Raw genomic sequence first — 22,956 nt, 5'->3', positions numbered from 1 at the left:
ATACTTGATTGTTAATACACACGTACGCACGTTGCGTCTAATATCCATTCCCTCATAGCCCTCCATTTTTCTATACTTGATTGTTAATACACACGTACGCACGTTGCGTCTAATATCCATTGCCTCATAGCCCTCCATTTCTCTATACTTGATTGTTAATACACACGTGTCTTATATTCATTCCCTCATAGCCTTCCATTTCTCTATACTTTATACGCACGTAGTCATATGCACACAACTTACATGCACGTAAGTATGTACATGCACACATGGTAATGCAGGTTGGGATCTAGCTCGAGTCACCTCCAGCCCTACCCCCCTTATTGATACTTATTGATCTAATGCCACATCACAATTGAGTTAAAACGAGTTCATACCACTCGTTTCTGCAGCAAGGTCTCTCATCAATTATTATTATTATTATTATTAAAAAAAAAAATTGGCCAGTTATTTAGAAATGTATCTGGCCTTGACCTTGACTTCTAAAATCGTGTAGCCCCTTCTAAAAAAAAAAAAAAAAATCGTACTGTACCAAATTTGGTGCTTTGGGCCAGTAAGTCACGACTATTCCCCTAGTATCAAGTAAATACGTAACGCACCCAGTATATAATCATTGATAATTTATGTACCTAAAACATTTTAATTTTCGACCAGTCTTCCATAATTGTGTACCATCAAATTTTAACAACTCTAGCAGTGAATGAAATTTGGTCTCAAACACCACGTGCTACCTTATTTTCTTTCCATCAGTATGTTATGATTAAGGATTAATGTTTAATCTTCAAAAATAAATTATTATTTATTATTATTATTTCAAGTTCTGTCAAACATTGCCGTTTAGAAAATAAGAATAAAAATGTTGCATAAGATATATACTCAAGTGATTTAAATAATTCAGTTAGACAATTACTCAAATAGCACCAGTACTTTGCCGATTTTTTTTTTTTTTTTTTTTTTTTAATTTTTTATTATTATTATTATTTTATGTTTTTTTGTGGGGAATGTCAGTAAGAATTATTACATGTAGCACGGACTGCTGATAGCTATGCCACTGGAGTGTTACTGTCGTGAAAGTCCATAAGCCAGACCAAAAATTGGTACCATCTGAGGGCACCAAACAAAACTGTTGTAATTGTTTTAGTACATCCTAGGACAAACAAAAAATGCATAATGGACTTTTCAATAGGGTAGATTTACCTAGTTATCACACCTTTTAACATTTATCATTCAGGTGGTCGAGAAATCCGTGTTTTAGTGTTTACTAAAGCACTTATAAGCCTTGCAGATCGGTACCCACAATGTTCTTTGTGGTTTTTGCATTTTTTTAAAGTGTTGATTAAGGATCCCAGAGGTGTAATTTGGTATCCTTGAACATTTTTAAATATTCAAGATGGCGTCCAAGATGGCTGTCAAAACAGAACTGGAAACATCTCCAATACTTTATCAATAATGACGAAACTGCTGATGTTCATGATGGTGTTTCATGTTGAACTACTCCCAGCTAATTGAGATATTGCAACATTCTTTACATCCAAGATTGCCACCGCTACAATAGTCAGAACAAGAAAATTGAAATTTATTTAATTTTACATCAACTATAGCAAGATTGAGGGGGTTTTATTCACCAAGGAATACATTCAAAACAGATGCTAATTGAGATATTGCATCATCATTTAAATTCAAGATGCCCCCGAAAAATGGCCGTTAGGAGTAATAAGTGGCTATATGTTACATTCTAAATTACCCCAAACAATAATTTATACTTCAAATACAGGGTTTTATAGTGGGCAGGAAATTTAATTATTGTTTCCAGAATTCAAGATGGTTAACAAAATGGCTGCAAACACAAAGAAATGTGATATATGCATCACCTAAAACAATCTTTTTGAATCCAATTGTTAAGTTTTGAAGGTGTTCAATCCATTAAACATGCATGTATATCTACAAGTAAAGTTACCGTATCTAAAATGTCATCTAAAATACTAATTATTATGCTGACCTCTATGTCTTAAGGGTGCACCAATCTATTTTTAAATTATCTAGAAGAAATGTCACATCATATAGACCAAGTCTATAATGCCAATCTGGCTGTGATAAATGTGTAACTACAGTTTTGGTAAAGACTGTGGAATTAGTTTTTATCATTCCCATTTTTTGTCTCTTGATAATGGATACATACATATAATATATATATATATATATATATATATATATATATATATATATATATATATATATATCATCACTACATTTGAATGGCCAGGATAATTCGTCCGACATCAGGTTTTCTTGCCGTAACTTTTAATTTCTAGTATATGTATCCGGTTATTCTGTTATACGGATATTACCAAAAGGAGTTGCTGCCTAGAAAAATTGATTGATTTTGAATATACAACACCCAATCTTAGGTTGCCTAACAATACACAAACATAAAATACATCACCTTGAACACCAATATTACCCAGTCGGCGAAATTTGGTTAAAAAGCTGCAATGAATCGGACGATTTCAAAGGGTGCATGGTTTCATTCCATGTAGAATAGTACTTGTGGAAGTGATCTAAAACTTCGTATTTTCAACAATCAACGTCTTTACCATCTAAATGAAGCCTTTCTGGTGACTTATCTATGTCACTATCCAAGTCCCCAGGTTTAATAGGTTTAAAAGCTTCATGCAGAATTTTGATAAATCTTGCTTTTGTAACCCTTTATATTATAGCAGCAGTATTACATCCTGGAAGGGCATGGATTATCAAATGAGCAGCAACCATTTTTATTGCTGTTTCCCCATTGTAGTTCTTGCCAGTAGTGCTATTATTTGGACAGAAATCAGAAGAAGCATCTCTGAAATTATGCAACTAAGTCGGTGTAGCTTTCAATAAAACAATGCCAAATTTTGAATGAAACATGTAGCGGTCAAGGAACAAATGCGGTCCATAAGAAATGTGCACGTCTAACTCTTTGTAGTCACTTCTTCACAGAAAAATATACAAGCAGGCGCATGTGCAGGGCTTCGGGGCTCGAACCTCCTCACCTGCTCAAGCAAATTGTAGTTTTTTTCCAATATATTTTCCTGGCGTGTATGATTCAACCCCCTATAAATTTCAGACAACCCTCGATTTTGAAATTTTGAAATATAATATTATTGTGTATTATTATTATAGTATAGCCAGCAATTTGGATATACATCACCGTAAACATATATATCTGTTTCAAAAGCAAACTTTGTGTATGGATATGCAGTTTTGGCATATTTCTTTTTTTATGTCCGTTCTTTTTTCTTTATTTCTATTTCTGATTTTACTTTAAAACCTCGCTTCTTGGCTTCTGATTTTCAGTGTTTCTGTTGCAGATGACACTCTTCTGTATTTGTCGTAATCCTCGGTAAATTTAACCACCCTGTTCTGTTTGTTCTTTGTTCTGTAATGTGAAAGTTGTGTGTATACTCTGTGGTCTTCTCTGGTATGTGAACGTGTCCTGGGTCTTTTTGCGGGGGGTGTAACGAGGCTGTATTTTCGGTAGATCTCATTAGGGCTTAGCACCGGGATGTCGTCGACGTGCAGTAGGTCCTGTGTTGATGGTTGCCTGGTGTTTTCCAAGTCTGTAAGTGGCAGCTGCTGCTCGTGTAGTCCTGGTCTGAAAGAAAAAAAACACAAGAGGGGCAAAGGTTCACTATCGAAATTGGTTCATGTTTCACTGTTATTCATGTAGGTAAAGTTTATTATCTGAAAACACACATTGTGAAAATGTATTTTGATATGTTCTTTAAAATCAACATGGCAAACAAGACTGTACCTACACCCCCCAAAGAAATGCTTTTGGTTTAGACGTAGCAGTTAACCAAACAGTATTTCACAACGTGAAAGTTGAAAGTGCACCCATCTTTTCATTTCATAGTTAATGATACCAGTCCTGCCATTGGTGATAAATGTGATTGTCATAAAATGTTGTTTTATCTCACCAGTAAATCCCTGTTATTTAATTTGAACTACGTGTAGGCTATACACTTTAACACTTTTTAATTTACTGCCTCTTTTTTCTAGCATACCTTGTATTTGCTCTGGTGTATTACTCTGGCGGATCCAGAGGGGGTCACAGAGGTACAGTGACCCACCATCCACCCGTTTGAAGTGCCTTTTGTAATTACCTTTTTATGTGTTTTAGAAATCATTATCTACAACATACAACGCTAAATTGCCCTGAAAAAGCAACTCTGGGCATCTTTATTTCAACATTTTGTGGGGACCATGTCTCCGAACTCCCCTGTAGACCACGCTCCCATTGGGATCTCTGCTCGATTGCATTCGACAATCTCAAATGACCATTTGTACACATGGACGTCCATCAGAGCACCATTTCACATCTCTGGGACAGGTACCAGCAGTTTCAATCGGCTGAAGACGGGCCCAGAAGTGGAATACCTTGCATAACAACTGCAGCACAAGATCGCTACATCCGGGTTCTGCACTTGCGTCACCGAACTGCCACACAACGAACACTGCTGGACGCATACCTGGTTTGAGAAGGGTGACTGCACAAACCATTCGGAACCGACTTCGAGAAGCTGGTTCACGGGCTAGGAGACCGAATGTTGGTCCCGTCCTGCGACGTCAACATCGACATTTACGTGTTCGCTGGTGCACGAATTAACAGGGGTGGAAGTTGGGAAACTGGCGGCGAGTTTGGTTCAGCGACGAGTCACGTTTCCTTCTACAGCGACGTGATGGACGACAACGTGTTTACAGACGCCGCAATGAATGTCTTGCTAACAACTGCGTCGCCCAAGCTGACAGATTCGGTGGAGGGAGTGTCATGATGTGGGGAGCCATCTCATACACCGGCAGAAGTGAACTTGTGTTCGTACAACGCAACCTGACAGCCGTACGCTACCGGGATGAAATTCATCGTCATCACATGCTTCCCATTTTGGATCGACAAAAAGAACTCTTTCAGCAGGACAATGCCAGGCCGCATACGGCACGTGTAACAATGGATTTCCTACAGAATGAGAACATTAATGTGCTGCCATGGCCATCAAGATCGCCAGATCTCAACCCCATTGAACATATATGGGACGAACTGGACAGACGTGTACGCCAGCGTGACCCGGAGCCTCAGACGCTTCCGCAACTGCCACATGCACTGCTGGAAGAATGGGCTAGGATTCCATGTGCCCGGATTCAGAGACTCATTCAGTCTATGCCAAGGAGATGTCGCGCAGTGATTGCTGCTGCTGCTGGCTGCACAAAGTACTGTTCCAGCGCCCTCGTGCGACGCTGTTTAGTGACGAAAACGCCTCCACTGCCGTCAGTCCATAGCAAAAACATTTTCACATGTCAAATTAAAGAGATAATTCCATGAATTTTTGACAAAGTATATTAGCGTGAAATACAAAATAAGCGGTTTGGGGATTGGCCACTAGGGCAAAGCCAATTTGTTTATTCAAACGCTTAGCAATACATTGAAACTGGAACTGTACCGTGTACCTAAGTTAAAATCAAACACTATTTTACGGAGTAAATTTGCTACCATGACCCAAAACTACTGTTTTTGTAGTTAAAGTATTATTTTCACAGCAAGTTATGCTAACTATATATAAACTAATGCTTTGCTGCAGACGAAGTGTGCGTGTGTGTGCGCGCACGTGCATGTGTGTGTGTGTGTGTGTGTGTGTGTGTATGTATGTAACCAGTGTTAAAGGGACTATCCTGTGTTTGCTGCCATTGTATAATGTGTACAAATGATATACTAAATACAATTTCTTGTATCAGTGTGTGTATATTCAATGTGTGTTTCAGGATTTTGTCCCCCATAGGCGTACGGACTCCCATTTTTGTAGGAAATTTGTATTGTTTTTGCCCGAATCAGAGGATTTACCCCAGCACGGAGGTGTGTGTGTGTGTGTCAGCTGCATCCCTGTCCCCTGTCTCGTACGCTTATGTTGTCTCCCAATAACTTCGTACTATGAAAAATATATTTTAAGAAATCAAATGAAGTATGACTCAGTAATCTGAGTAAATGAGTACTTAGCCCGAGCACTCTGACGGTAAGGGAGCTGGACGGACATTTGGACAGTTCTATACTCATTAATTGTGAGAGAGTGTTGATAATCGTACAGATGTCCGTCTAGTTCTCGTACCGTCAGAGTACTCCGGCTAATCATTACCGTGGCCCAAAGTCAATTATTTCTCTCTAGTTATTGTACAGTAAGTTATGTCTATTAAACCAACGTGTTTGCGGTCTTGTGCTAATGTTTGTAGCAGTCTAGGACGGTGGTTTTAATCTAGAATGTTTTACCTCGGACACCGATACACGCAAGCTAACACAACCATAAGCAGTATTAAGATTATCGTCGCTGCAAACATTACTTTAACTGTTGGATGCAAGGGCGTGTCTGGAACAAAATAATCATTATTAGCATACATACAGAACACCGACGTAGCCAGGAGTTTATAGGGGGGGGGGGGGGGGGGTGAGCAACCCACAATATGTATTAAGTATGTATGTATCTATGTATGTATGTATGATTTTATAAAATTTAATACAATAAAAACAACAAAGAAAAAGGTTTGATGGGGGATAGGGGCATGGGCCCCGTGCACCCCTCCCTACATCACTGATGCAGAACCATTATAAGCATTCAAGCAAGCAATGCTGTAGAAACGTTCACTTATATTTACGACTTTGACGTTTTAAATTAAATGTTTTACTCATTAAAGGTACCAGTGGTTAGGGCCGATTTTACAAAGGATGTTTATGTTTTATACACGTTCTACATACAAAACAGGCGTCGTAAATTCTGCCCTTTCATGTTTCATTGTTAACAATAAATGTATAATTGTACATATTCAAAACACAACGAAAACGAGAGAGAGAGAGAGAGTGAGAGAGAGAGAGAGAGAGAGAGAGACAGACAGACAGACAGACACAGAGAGACAGAGAGCAAAAAGTATGAACACATTCACAAATTCTTTACCAATGATGACTATCTGTACAGCACAGAATTTTATTTAACACCTTGCTTGCGAGTTTGGTATCTTTCTGTATGTGGGGGCGGGACGTAGCTCAGTGTTAAAGCGTTCGCTTGGTGCGTGGTCGGTCAGGGATCGATCCCCGTCGGTGGGCCCACTGGGCTATTTCTCGCTCCAGCCAGTGCACCACGGCTGGTATATCAAAAACCGTGGCATGTGTTACCCTGTCTGTACGATGGTGCATATAAAAGATCCCTTGTTGCTAATCGAAAAGAGTAGCCAATAAAGTGGCGACAGCGGGTTTCCTCTCTCATTATATATGTGATTCTTAACCACATGTCCGACGCCATATAACCGTAAATAAAATGTGTTGATTGCGTCGTTAAATAAAACATATCCTTCCTTCCTCTGTATGTATGTATGTATGTATGTGTGTGTATGTGTGTGTGTGTGTGTGTGTGTGTGTGTGTGTGTGTGTGTGTGTGTGTGTGTGTCTGTCTGTCGGCATATCGACTGGTCGATCAACAAACGGACAGAAATAGAGGAAAATAATATACAGAAAACTGCTAAGTAAGTCTTCTTGGTAATCATTAAATACTGGTAAAAACATATTACTCTTTTCTTGCTTGCCTATCACACATTTTTCAACTGGGCACATCTGTTTGAAATTCTTTTTTCTGTGTCCAGTGCACACGACTACTATATCTCCGGAAGAACTGGGCTGCCTACAGGTTCTGCTTACAAACACGATTCGCTTGCAGTCTGCTTGACAAGGACCTATACGTGTACTCCAGGATGTCCACACCCCAACAACTGAAGAAAGAGTCGAATAACCATCTTACTAATACTGTCACTGCTACCGCTACTCTACAATATGTATCAACACCTTTATATTACCTCAGATAGGTCATATAGATTACTGAGCAAATATAATTAATAGGAATCTGGGAATAAAGTTTAAGGGGAAAACGTGACTACTGCTTTTATAATGTTCGCACATTATGTAATTAAACAGACAGTAAGTGACACTGCCTGTCAATGGGCTATGCACTTTTTACCAGGATATTTGTTTTCAATTACAAAAATTGTCTCCGCCGCTTAATCTTAATTCTAGATCCCCTCTAGTTTGATTTTCACAGTCCACAGAGAACGGACATTTTTCTTTCGAGGAGCATTATATTTAAAGCAATCCACTTGAAAGTATTCATAAAGTTGATTTGCCTGCAGTAACTTACGCTTCAACTTGACTTTAAAACTGTTGCTGCGATTTTTTGGATTTTTCGTTTCACAGAACCAGTCTGTAATATCGTTGACTGAAATTCTTTTGATGGTCAGAGTGTAGTTCTTACTTCTGGCAAAGATATCGGCTGTCCCTGATTCACAGGAGGCAGAATAACGTACTGGGTGTGGAACGTTAGACAAAACACATCCTGAAGCCGTCTGCTTCAGCACAGCAATCTCGTCTTTTCCAGTTTGAAAACTTACTTCGTCAGTAGGATTGGAAGAGACGGTTACAGTACAGATGAAAGTAAAGGGGTGGTTCAGCTCAGCGTACGTCGTAGCACCAGACAAATAAGGGGATCCAACTGCAATGAAAGGCGGTTTCAGTTCATTCATATAAAAAATGTATGCACTGTACACAATAAAATAGTTTTGGCGTAAAACCCAGTAGAGTATTTCGTTTGGTTTTACTTTTTTCTTTAAGGATTGTTCCAAAATGTATCATACAGGCAGGACCGCAGCTGGCATGTTTTTGTTTGTCTCCATTAGTTCATAACTGTTAGCCTACAAAGCTTACGTGAGGTCTCGAAAATGGCAATCGTGTAATTTTATACTTTCTTTAAAAAAAAAAAAAAAAAAAAAAAAAAAAAAAAAAAAAAAAAAAAAATTAAAAGGAATAATAAAAGAAGGTAAATAAATGATAATAGGTATGTAGGAATAACCTAGGTCATTTTTTACGTCTATTATTTTTCTTTTTTATCTTTAAAAAAAAATCCAAATAAAACTTTCTTTTAAAATTTGTATTTCAGCCAGAGGTTAATGAATGTACATGTGTTATTTATATATAGTAACAGTAATCACTGATCATTGCCGACTATTTAATTTTTGTTTTGTTTGTCAGAAAGTCACAGACCATGTGACTGGAACATGATTTGATGCGCAGTACTCTGTGGCATATTGACCAATCAGAGCTACCGGGGTCAGATGATTTTAACTCTGAATTCTGCATACACACGATGGTCTACTTGACAACTTATTACGCATTGATGATGGTGTCTACAATTATGGAGGTTTTTATTATCTTTATTATGGCATCCCACGTTCGGAATAAAATCCTCTGTAATGACAGATTTTGTCAGAGTTTGTATATTTTTTTATCAAAAACATTGGGGCCATTTTAGATCAATGACGTAACGCTGTTAGAGCTCTTAGTAACTTGTAGCGGTAGGTCAAATGGCGTGTTACAAAATGTTGAGGGAGGGAGACTGGTTGTGTAATTGTTGAATTAAAAATGCCACGTGAAAGTCAAAGTCCGAAACAACACTATCAATTGAAGTAATTGTAGTCTTACGTTTCACGAGTTATTTAAAAACATGTTTTAATAATATGAGTTGGTTGTGCACACCTGAGATGCATGGGTCGTAATTCATGAGCCACCTCCTCGGAACCAGTGGTTTTTTCCCATCCCAACTATCCTAATCATGTTCGTTGCACATAATAATGAAATTCAAGACAAGTTGATTCCTATATATGTTTAGCTGCACGTTCGTGAAAAGGTATATATATATATATATATATATATATATATATATATATATATATATATATATATATATATATATATATATATATAATTGTGTGCATAAAACTATCTGAATAGTACATATAATATTAATATTAAAAAATCAAATTGTCTGCATCAGTGTATGTCATAATTATATGTCTATAGTACTACTCCTGAAACTTTTTAATAAATTATAACTCCTGAAAAGGAAAAGAAGTCAGACCACTAATGAACCAAACAACATAAAATTAGAAGAAAACATTATTGGTTTATAGGTTAATTTTTTCAACATATGTCTCTACATTTACATGTACTAATTATTTCATAAATTAATAATACTTGATTTTCACTCGCCTTAGCATTTTGATGAGTGCGATTTTTCACTCGCCTAAGCGTTTTGAGGTGTACGATTTTTCACTCGTCTTTGTATTTCAAAAGCCAAGGAATGAAAAACGGTCTAAGAAGGAAAGGAAAGTAATATTAATTTTGTTTAACACCACCCCACCATAATTAATTAGTTATATCCACACTGTGCGGCATATTTATCACCAATATAAACATTCTCGTCAGTCGTACCACCCATCGATATCAGTCCCGTAGGACGAACATGTACCACTAGAGATTGTGCCCCCCCCCCCCCCACCCCACCCCTACTCCTGATATCGTTCCTACTGGCCTACATGTACACATAATTATGTCAAACCATGCTTAATAGTATTAATAATAAGCACCAATCTTGTTCTAGTATATGATATACAGACCACAATTTATCAGCAGTCCCTGCATCATAAAGACGCACTTTATGGTCTTCATGTTAGTCTACTATCAGCCTTAGCATTGCACAAATACCTGCAAATGAAAATAATACGGTTATCATTGTATTGTAACAACACGGTTATTTTTATAGTATTATTAATTTGTTTAATTGATTGAAACATATTTTATTGCATATAAGGTACAAATGAATTGGGCACAAGTTATCCAACTTACGAGGCTCTCTCCTAATAACATACAATAATGACAATATGACAATAACGGCAACTACAATTATTACAAGAATAAATAAAAAATTAAATATTCAAAGAGAAGTATATACATGAGAGAAAAACAAAACACAGGGGAAAAAACAACAAAATAATAAATAAATAAATAAATAAATAAATGAATGAAAAAAAATGAAGAAGGAAAGCAAACGGAGGTGATTCATTTTCCAATCGGACAACCCAATTTATAAAATATTCTTAGCAGACAGGTTCCTGCGTAACTGATTTAGATTTAATTAGACATTATTTATTGTTATTGTTATTATTATTATTATTATTATTATTATTATTATTATTTAAAACGCTATGTTTGTTTAATATATTTATGTACAATATAGAATATTTGTTTGTTAATAGTACCATTTACAACTGTACTGCCATACAATACTAATTGTAGATTAACCGGTGCAAACGTTTTCAAAGAATCTAAAAGTGTAGTGTTAATTCCAATGGACAGTTTGGCTTTGGCGTGAAGTAACCAATCAAGTGTCTTCAAATCAATCTCCCACGTATGTGGGATATAGCCTAACTGTGTGATACCACAAAGTTCATTCCAACGGAGAGGCGTAACAACCGAGAGTTACGTCCCTTCCCAAAAACGCATCCATCGTTCTTCCGGCGTAGAAACAAAGCAACATTTACAAAATACCCATTGCAAAATTTTGTGCTGTAAAACATATATTACAGTGAGAATTATGCCAGAAAGATATCATTTAGGTCTATGTGTGATGTAAATACGGTAACACGAATGTCTATGTTTATTGTGTTTACTCACAAAACAACAATGCATGTACCGAGCTCATTTCATTGATCATTTGTCGTGGCACAAAGTTAAATGTTTTATATAATACCTATAATTTATATTATTTTAAAATAAATTATATAAATAATGTTCAAACAAGCAGATTTTATCAACACTAATGCTCCTTTGATTTGTAAACAAATGATTAAAGTTAGCTGTAGTTCTTCCCACAGGGAAGGCCTTTTTTTCTTCTTTTTTTTACATACAATGGAATTTACTACAATTTATTTATTTCTAAACCGATTGTTTTTTAAAATTGCACACACATATATAATTTGTTTTGTCATTTCCAAAACACTTTTTTCTTCTTACGTAAAGGCAAAATGAAATTATTTACAAAAAACAAAAACAAAAACAAAACATTTTTGTAGGATTGATGTCGACCATAATAGGTGTCTACTTAATTAAAATGTAATTTTTTTTTGCAGAAGATACTTGGATCACACAAGATAATAGACACAGCTAAACTCACCAGAGTTTAAAATGGAGAATATATTCCTAAAACGGACTCATCGTTTATAATCGCATGCTCTAACATCACGGAAACAATTCGTACGTCACAACACCACCTCAAGTGCTCTCCCCCAATTTGTGACGTCACATTTCTACAGACGCTTATAAATAAAATAGGATCTATAGTCCGTCCCACCGGAAACGCCCTTTTTTATACCATGGAATTTACTACAAGTTATTTATTTTTGAGGTGATTGTTTTTTTTTGTTTTTTTTTTAAATTGCACACAATAATAGTATTGTTTTGTTATTTCAATTTTTTTTTTTTTTTTTCTTCTTAGGCCTACATCAAACCAAACTGAAATTATTTACAAAACAATTTTTGTAGGAGGATGGGACGGATTATAAGAGATTTGTTAGCCTACTTTGCGTTTGGGTGTATTTCGGTTCAGTTTGTGAATATATAGGAGTCAGTCCCCCATTTGTTTTCTTGCCTGTGTTTATATTTTAATAATAATAGGCCTATTTTACTTTTGTGCCTCGGATAAAATGCGACCAGGAGTCCTTTTACGCGCCTATGAAAGTATGTTTGAACCTTAAATCAGTCGCAACAGAATAACCTGGCACTATCGTTTTGGCTTCGTGCTCAGTTTATATAACATACAGACTGTTGGTACACATTTCTATTGTAATATTTATTTTTAAACTGGAACTTTACATTTTTATTACAATCATGAAGAATATAAACATGTACATGATACTGGCATAGATGATGTGTAGATCTGTGTTGACGATTCAGCTGGTAGGGGTCAGGGTAAGTAAACGCGTATCATAATCTAAAAAAACTTTACTGGGCCGACATTTTCTTAAAAACTAGACTCCTTTTCAAACACTCTAAACACTTATTCAAATTAAAAGGGTTTTTAATATTTAAATGATGTCACTTTTCACGTCCCTGCAATAATAAATTCGTCCATGGCGTCCTTTATCATTAAAACGGGACATTATTGTTCGCTAGATACTGTGTTGTAACACGTGCTGTGTGCGCTCGGGCGTTGTCTTGCTGAAATGTGTGCATATCCCGATGCTGATGAAAGAAGGGAATGACGTGATTTTGCAACACGTTATCCCGCTAGTAAAAATCATTTATTCTGCCACGGCAAACATGGAGTGCTGTTCGGTGATGATAACTGATTCCGCCCCACACCATGACACTCCTTCCACCCCATCGATCCGTCTGGACAAGGCAGTCATTGTTGTAACGTTCTCCACGCCTACGCCACACCCGCAACCGACCATCAGCATTCCTTAAATGGAAACGAGATTCGTCAGAGAATAGCACACGATGCCACCGTTGTAATGTCCAATGACGATACCTTCCTGCCAAACATCGGCGCTCATTTTGATGTCGATCAGCCAGGATAGGTTCAACATATGGTCGTTGAGCACGCAGCCCACCAGATAACCCCTCGTCGACCTTGAACTGTTACAGTTGGTGCAATCCTGGCAGCTTGCAGCGTTCGATCACAAATATGGAGGCGAACAATATGGCGATCTTGTCGTGGTGTCGTAACATGCCGTTGGCCTGGACGTGGACGGTCCCTGGTGGTTCCTGTCTGCTGGTACCTCCCGTGGAGTCTAGTGATTGTTGAATGGTGGAATCCAAATCGCTGTGCGATGACTCTACTCGAAATGCCGACTTGAAGCATGCCTAAGGCACGTTAACGTTCCTCAGCTGTCAATTTTCCCTCAAAGACTACTTCATAAATGAAAATGTTTTTTCAGAGACCATCGTTTATAGCCCCAAGCAGCATGATTTGCACATTCAATTTACGTTTTTCATGCTATGCATGCAATATGTTGTGTTTTGGTGTTGTGTTCCATGGAGTGTTCGGACAATCGTTTTTGTAAGTTATTTGTCGTCATGCATGGTCTATAAGATAGTACGGTACTTATTCATTGACACTTTTAATGCTGATATACGCCCCATTCACATTTGTTCTCATCAACTGGTGGTGCGTTTTCAATGCTGTTCAGTATATTATATTTAACTTAGGTTTTAATGCATATAATTGACATCTACATGGAATATTATCATCAGGCAAATATCTAGCACTATAAAAATCTAACTTTCATTTTAATCATTTTATGTGACCCAAATATGATGTATGCGAAGTTCACAATTTTCTAGTTCTACATCCTTCTTTTTATTATATAAAGTAGATGTTAATAACAACTACAAAACAATATAATATGTGGTATGAATAATTATAAACTTCTCAAAATAAGTTGAGCAATGCTATGTTCTCATATTTATGAAGATGTCCCTCTATTTTGAGTACCAGCCAATTGTGTAAGTATCTTTCCTCGGCATGTGTGTTTTAAATTTACAATTCATCTATCTCACAGAAACTTAAAATATTTTTTAAACACATTTGTATTTTAATTGTGCTTAATGTATGCTTAGGTGTATATAATTGACATCAAATATAGTCATCGGACATATCTAGCACTTGACTTTCTTTTCTATTTCAGTCTTATCATCTGACTCAAATATAATGTCTATCATGTTCACAATATCTGTAATTTCTTATTTTTCCTCTGGGCCTTTGCTCTTGTTCTTCCCTCAATATGTCAACATCTCTTGCATTATCAGAGCACAAACCATCCCCCTCAGCTTCAGTATTCCGTTGGACATTTCCAGGACTACCCAGGACTTTGTGATATGACTAATACCAAATGAGACCATGGCAATTTGCTCTCTTGCAATTTGCTCTATTGGTATAGTGTATTTTCAGGGAATCTCTGCTGGATGGAAGATTTGCAATTAATCCACAGTAGCATAATAACACCAGTCGTAGTTTGGCACTAAATTTCTCAAGTGAAATGGGTTCTTCCAATCCACACTTGATCTAAGGAGTCCCTACAAAGGCCTCAAGAGACTGGAAGACATTATCTTTAAATTAAAAAAAGAAAACCCTTCCGTCCGCTTCTTGGGAAGAGGGTTCTATTTGTGAGACAAAGTACATGTTTCAAATGCAAACCATGTCCGAGGGTGTAAAGTACACAAGATGGTGCAGAAACAAAGATTATACTTAAATGTCTGTATATTGCTGCCAGTTCACCATCCCGGATACGAACATTTGTATAATCTCAACTTGGCAACAAGAGGCATCTTATAGATATGCACAGCATCATTAAGGATGCATGGAAGACGCCAAGTAACAATTTCAGTTGTGCCTGCCGTTACTGGCTATGATACCAACAGTGTTTTATGCAGAATGAAAAACTCGTGGTTTTAAATATTCTCAAGCAACATCAAGACTTCCTTGAAATGTTGTTAGCTCATGAAAGGTCAGCAAAAATTGATGTTCGTATATTTAAGACGTATATCATTTCAAATACCTTCTCTACAGGTGCGAATAACACAAAAAAAAAACATTATGACTTGAGAAATATCTGGAAATGTTTGTTGCCAAACCAAGAATGATAATATTGAACTACAGTAGAGTATAAATCAGCCTTCTTCACTCTACATGTATGTATTCATTGAGAATGCTCTAAGAATGCACATAAAGAGAACACATTACCAAGTTGTTATTTGGTATCAGTCATATCAAGCAGTCCAGGCTATTCCCCAACCAAATTATCATATGGCTGAGAAAGTTTAGAAGGAATACTAGATATGATATTATACCATGATAGCAGATGGACATACGGATGGAGGAACCAGAGCAGAGTCTAAAGAAGGAAAATACCAGAAATTGTGAACATGGCAGACATATTTTAATTGCATGAAAATACAAAGGAATATGAAAGGAAGTCAAAACTTGCCTAGTGCTAATGACAATATTCGATGTAGGTACTAATTATATACACCTGAGCATAAGTTAAATATAAACGCAAATCTAATAATATTACAAGCACAGACTAGTATAAGATGAACTTCTGTGAGATAGATGAATTGTACATGTAATGCAAAAGAAATTACGGTAGGTACACAGAACTGGTGTTTTAAATTTTTAGCACTGGTGTTTAGTAAAGAGGAACATCTTCATACGCAACAAATTTAATTAAGGGCTAGTAAACCTTCTTATAATATAATTCTTTGTTACTGTCATATTATTTTAGCTAGTTTGAGTCATATACATAACTTCTAAACATTGTTTCAGTAAAATCTGACGGGCAATACATGCAAAAAAAAAACCACTGGGTATTTCACACATTTATGAACACTATTGAAATGAGCATTAGGCTAGGATTTGTTACACATTTGTTCAGAATGATATTTGTGATTTTGTTCCCTCTAAACTGTTATTTAAATAATTAACTTTAAGAACATGTCATAATGCTGACAACTTTAAACGGTAGAAGGAAAATGTTAAAATATCTGTTGGCCCTTAATTAATTTTGTTGAGTATAGTATAGGCAGATATACTGAACCATATTTGAATAATGCTGCCTCAGTATATTAAATACAGTGCAATTTTTAACAATAAAAGGTTTAAGAAGCCCAAAGTATGTGTAAATATAGAAAATAATGCATTTTAGGCATTGCTGAACTTTTGCCGATGGGTATATTTAATTTTTCCATATAGCATTTTTGGGACACAAAATGTGCAATGGTACCCCTATTCAAATGGCGATATGTTTTTAATCCACCAACATTTTTGCTGCAGACAAGCAGATATTAAATTCAAATATAATGGGGTATCGAAAAATACTTGGGTATTTGGCCCATGGACTATACACATGTCATCTGCCATTGAAATCCATGTTGAATTGCCCAACTTCAAAAGAAGATTGCCAATAGAACACGTTCCTTTGGCACTAACAACATACACCATTGCGAACATACATCATATAAGCATTTATTTTCACTCCAAAATTGATAACATTTCCGTCTCAGTTTTTTTGCTGTATGACCGCATTTGGCTGTAGTACCGGTCCGAACAGGTGGTTCATTATCCGATTAATTCCGGCTGTCTCATGCGGTATACACGCATGTCCCAAACTATCAATGCACAATGTTACCAAATAACATGGGCAAAATAAACACAGAAGGGCTTACCATTAAACATACATATTGTTTTAATTCTTACCCAATTCCTAGAAGTGAATATGTGAACCACAACATGTGTCACAATTAGGAACTATAGTGGATGAATGAACTCTCACCCGGAAGTTAACTGTGTAGTGAGAACGTACGGCTTTCGAGGTTTTTTTGTATCTTTGCTTGGAACAATATTCTGAGGGATGTAGCTAGGGAAAGAAGTGTTTTATTTAACGACGCACTCAACACATTTTATTTACGGTTATATGGCGTCAGACATATGGTTAAGGACCACACAGATTTTGAGAGGAAACCCGCTGTCGCCACTACATGGGCTACTCTTCCGATTGGCAGCAAGGGATCTTTTATTTGCGCTTCCCACAGGCAGGATAGCACAAACCATGGCCTTTGTTGAACCAGTTATGGATCACTGGTCGGTACAAGTGGTTTACACCTACCCATTGAGCCTTGCGGAGCACTCACTCAGGTTTTGGAGTCGGTATCTGGATTAAAAATCCCATGCCTCGACTGGGATCGGAACCCAGTACCTACCAGCCTGTAGACCGATGGCCTGCCACGACGCCACCGAGGCCGGTGGATGTAGCTAGGGAGCAAACAGGATATGGCCTAAAACAAGAACACGATATGAGTGGGTCCGTCGTTTATTTCTCAGTTAGATGTGTGTGTGATACATGAAATAGTTACATATACATTATTATAAAACGTGATAATGGATATTTCAATATTATTGAATGCATGTGCCGCAATAGTATGCACTTTACTTGTGTATTGCAATATAGTAATCAATATCCATGTACAACACACGTTTCATATATTTCCCACACCTCTAAATGCGGCAATCGCTAATAATGTATATAATAAACACTGTATATTCAAAGGTGACGTCATCTACATAACTATGTTTTATTATCGTTCACAATTTATCAATGCAGGTTATTCAAGGAACGTATGTCTTACGAGGCTATTTGGTTTCAAATAAATATGTAATATTGGTTTCAATTATGTATTTTAATGTAAGAACATAGCATTGAAGCCAACGATATTTCAACATAATGAAAATCAAAGTTTATTTCTCAGTCAGATGTGTGTGTCTGGGTTTAGATGTACGCTGTTTATATGGGCCCCGACTCAAACCGGTTATGTATGGATATGTAGGTTGTAGGTTTTAATTGCATACTACTTCTTTATGCCGTAACAGTTTAAGAAGCTCCCGACATGTTTGTTACGTATTGTATTGTTTATCATTGTTGGCAGATCGGACTCGTCATTAAGACCTATTTTAAAATATATTCTGTATCCCATTTATTAGCTGGTTCAGTTGATTGATGATGTTGGCAGGTTTAATTAATGTTTAGTTATCCTTCTTGGCAGGTTTAATCTTTAACTGTAATTAGTGTCATTCACGCTTGAGTGTTCCATTACGATTCTTGTTTAACTTGAATATTGTAAGTTTGCCACTGTGACAGTACCCCCGCGCAGTATGTAGCTGCTTTTGTCCCCAAAAGGTAAAATAATAAAGTAATATTCATACATACATACATATATACATGCATGCATACATACATACATACATATATACATATATACATGCATGCATACATGCATGCATACATACATACATACATACATGCATGCATGCATACATACATGCATACATCCATGCATACATACATGCATACATACATGCATACATACATACATACATACAATTTTTCACATATATAACAATATCAATATATTCTAAAAATACATACACATGAGTACTTCTCATTTCATTTCAACTTATTTCCGTGCTTATCTCTAATTAAGGTTCAAACATGCTGTCCTGGGCACACGGCTCAGCTATCTGGGCTGTCTGTCCAGGATAATACTTATCGCAATACAGTTTTGACCATTCTGTGGCACCTTATAGTAATACAATCATTAAGAATCATGATCCAGCGAAGTTCCATGCTACTGTGTGTTGTTATTTTAAATTATTGTCATGTGTGTGAGAGAGAAAACAAAATCTGCAAGTTTGTACTATGCTCTATAGAAGTAGTTCAATGGTGTATCATAGTTCAGTAGAAAATGTGACAATCAGTGAAATAAAGTGCGCCTCTCAAGAAAAGCGGCAAGACTTTGGTATCAAACTAACACATTAGTGTTCGATCATGGGTTTAAGCGTTGGTCTTGTTTTCGGTTGCCACACTTCTTTTAATTAAAAAAGGCAGATTGTCTACCCTTACCAATAGTCACAGTATTGAATGGCTTCTGTTTTAACATACTGAAGGTTGACACAACTCCACACCATTTTATTGTGTAGAAGCTGCCATGCCTGCTATTGGTAATGCCTCGTCACATTATTTCAGTAACATCCAAAAGATAGGAATTTAGAAGTATTATTTGAAATGTGGAAACTGGTACAGCGAAGTTTACTTGCTGCTTATGAAAACTATCCGGCAAGTTTATCATTCCTGTCAATAGTTAATTATTCACTGCTGTCTAACGCATTTCCTTAGGTCACCAGTGCAAAGACAAGCAATCACACATTTGACATTAGCCTTTGTTCGTGTACGGCTTCGCAGATTTTAGCTTATATCTTGCATCTGCAGTACTTGGGACATCTTGCTGTAATCAGACTCCTTCAGCATCACTGTTGCACATCTCATTAAAATGCTGTCTCGGCAGAAAAATGCAAAGCAAATTTTCCTTGGTGATAAAGGTTGTCATCAGTCATCTCGTCCACACAGACACTTGAACAGGTGTCTTTTCGCCAAGAAACATTTCACCAAACGAAATTAAGGGTAGATTGCCAGTGCTTTCAACATTCTTTCCTCACGTAAGATACCTGTATCTTTGTTTTACTTTGTAAAGGTAATACCTGTATCTTTGTTTTACTTTGTAAAGGTAATTACCTGTATCTTTGTTTTACTTTGTAAAGGTAATACCTGTATCTTTGTTTTACTTTGTAAAGGTAATACCTGTATCTTTGTTTTACTTTGTAAAGGTAATACCTGTATCTTTGTTTTACTTTGTAAAGGTAATTACCTGTATCTTTGTTTTACTTTGTAAAGGTAATTACCTGTATCTTTGTTTTACTTTGTAAAGGTAATACCTGTATCTTTGTTTTACTTTGTAAAGGTAATACCTGTATCTTTGTTTTACTTTGTAAAGGTAATACCTGTATCTTTGTTTTACTTTGTAATGGTAATACCTGTATCTTTGTTTTACTTTGTAAAGGTAATACCTGTATCTTTGTTTTACTTTGTAATGGTAATACCTGTATCTTTGTTTTACTTTGTAAAGTTAATACAAATCATCCAGGGTAAATAAAACAATCAACTAAGAGAGGTGGCTGCTGACTATGGATGTCATGATAGGTGTTTAAACATTACTTTCTTCTTCGTAGATCCAAAGAGGAAAGAAAGAAAGAAAGAAAGAAATGTTTTAGTTAACGACGCACCCAACACATTTTATTTACGGTTATATGGCGTCAAACATATGGTTAAGGACCACACAGATTTTGAGAGGAAACCCGCTGTCGCCACTACATGGGCTACTCTTTCCGATTAGCAGCAAGGGATCTTTTATTTGCGCTTCCCACAGGCAGGATAGCACAAACCATGGCCTTTGTTGAACCAGTTATGGTAGATCCAAAGTAGAGACGGGAACACACGATGTTGGTCAAAATATCGATACACATATACTCACACCAATACATTCAAGCTTACTTTCCTTTGGTGTGGAATTGATCAGCAGCATTAATAACAGTTTAACATTGGGATGGGGGGGGGGGGGGTGTAGATTGACAATAAGCGGGCCACAGACCATTAGACAGTGCCAGGGTTAAAATTAATATACATACATGTGTAAACATACATACATATATACAAACATACACACATACAAACGCATACACGCACGCACGTGCGCACTCACATTACATTCTATTCTGATATATACAGGTACAAATCAAAATAAAATAGTACTTCCTTTTATGCACGCCTTATGGTCCAGGACTTTAAAAAAAAGAAAAAGAAAAAAGGGTAACAACGAGAGAAGAAGAAGAAGAAAAAGAAGGAAAACAAGAAGAACAAGAAGAATAAGAAAAAAAAGAAGAAGAAGAGGAAGAAAAACCTAAAGTTGATAGTGAGTAACGAAGCAGAATTAAACTGATGATAATAACAGGAACAGCAGTCGGGCCTGTGTTGGAATGTTATATGAACATGCAATTACAAAGGTTTTTACTTTGAGTAGATCGTTATGTAAGTGTAATGGGGTGGGGGTGGGGGGGGGGGGGGGGGGGGTTCTTTCACTATATAAAAAGGTTGAGCCATTGTGTCCATTCTTTATTAAACGTTTCATAGTTGCAGTTTTTTAAATAAATATATTTCTCAATTTCAAATTTGTCATGCTAAACGTTTTGAACGGACGCGATAGTTTTTTGTTTGTTTTATTCTTGCATTTTCGTACAGTATATATAATATTTAATGTTAATAATTAGCCAATTAATTATATTAACGTTCTTTTTGTTAATAATACCAAACATAACAATATTTTTGTCAAAGTGGACAACAATTCCTTCCCTGTTTTGGACAAAACCCAGTCTTCTACAGCTTTCCATAAAGTATTAACCTGAGTGCATTCATAGAATAGATATTGTAGAGTTTCTGGGAAGTTATTACAGAATATACACATATTAGAATCTACATAATGAATCATATATAGAAAAGTGTTTGTTGCTAAAATCCGATGAAGGATGCGATACTGAAACCATAATAAAGTTGTATCGTTAATGCTTTGGAAAGGTAATTCATAGTATTGTTCCTAATAACTTGAGTCAAAATTAAATCCTTGATTTCTATATTTTATCTGCGCTTTTGGGATTATGCGTTTATGGTTGAGTATGCAATACATGTCCGTACATCTCTGTTTACAAAACAAGTCTTAACCTAAAAGGGAAAATTGGATTATTCACTTTTTTTAAACGATCGTCCCTTAAATCACTGAATGTTAATATGAATGATTTCACAGCATTTATTAGTGAAGCATAGCTAATGAAATTTGAACAAATTGTTCACACTTTAAAAATTCTCCAAAATCATCTACTAAATCGCTTATGAAGATTATACCTTTTTGGGCATAATGTTTATATAAAAATGGTTTATGATTTATAACTATTTCACTATTATGCCAAATATTAACTGATAAAATATCATCTACAGATTGTGGCTTATGTTTTTGTTCAGTAGTTATCCAACTCAGTAATGTATCTTTCCAAAACATGTTTGACATCTCATTGCATTTTTTAGAAATAAAAGGATCACCATATATTATTAAATCGTTCTTTGAGATACCTGTAACGGATTTGAAAAGAGTAACCCACTTTGAATTGTTTAAAAACAGTCTTCGTATCCATGAACATTTTAATGAGGTTTTAAAATGATACATGATGGTACATGTATTTATAACACGTCTATGAATCCATGCATCAGAACGCATAGCATCTGTGCAACAGATTTTTTGTTTCTTTTCTTTACTTTTAATTTGATTTTCCTGCATATGTTCAATTAATGTTCAAGCACGCTATCCAAGGCACTTACTTCAGTTATCTGGGCTGTATGTCCAGGTCAGTGGGTTAATGGTTAATTGTTTGCCATTATTAGAATACATTTAATGAGCTACAGTAACAAGAGGTTTTCTAGGGAAGAACATAATTATATTTTATTATTATTAGTTTTTTTGTGTTTTTTTGTGTGCTTTTTGCTACAAAAATATTGCATGTACATGTATAAATGTAGCCATAATTTTTATTTGAAACATTTTTGGCACAGCAGACCATCCAATTC

At 36.1% G+C, this 22,956-nt stretch overlaps 1 protein-coding gene across 3 annotated transcripts; it reads right to left on the bottom strand.

Annotated features, from left to right (window-relative positions):
* Positions 1–935: 935 nt before the first annotated feature.
* On the bottom strand, positions 936–12,800 carry LOC121370326. 3 transcript variants are annotated; one of them, XR_005957670.1, is made up of 5 exons: positions 12,072–12,800; positions 10,516–10,603; positions 8,205–8,555; positions 2,444–3,634; positions 936–1,546 (listed from the first exon to the last, which is right to left on the bottom strand). XR_005957670.1 is itself a non-coding variant. In XM_041495474.1 (4 exons), the coding sequence occupies exons 2-4, from the start codon at positions 10,565–10,567 to the stop codon at positions 3,534–3,536; spliced, it is 504 nt and encodes a 167-aa protein (XP_041351408.1). In that variant the 5' UTR covers positions 10,568–10,603; positions 12,072–12,800; the 3' UTR covers positions 2,191–3,533. The 3 variants fall into 3 exon arrangements, 2 of the variants coding, with proteins under 2 accessions (XP_041351408.1, XP_041351409.1); XM_041495474.1 differs by lacking the exon at positions 936–1,546 and having other exon boundaries at positions 2,191–3,634; XM_041495475.1 differs by lacking the exons at positions 936–1,546; positions 8,205–8,555; positions 10,516–10,603; positions 12,072–12,800 and adding an exon at positions 6,296–6,525 and having other exon boundaries at positions 2,191–3,634.
* Between the last annotated feature and the right edge of the window lie 10,156 nt (positions 12,801–22,956).

The sequence above is a fragment of the Gigantopelta aegis genome, chromosome 4 (assembly GCF_016097555.1).
Source record: "Gigantopelta aegis isolate Gae_Host chromosome 4, Gae_host_genome, whole genome shotgun sequence".
In the NCBI taxonomy this organism is placed as follows: Eukaryota; Metazoa; Mollusca; class Gastropoda; order Neomphalida; family Peltospiridae; genus Gigantopelta; species Gigantopelta aegis.
The sequence above is the reverse complement of the archived record's forward strand: the minus strand, read 5'-3'. Positions and strand labels throughout refer to the sequence as shown.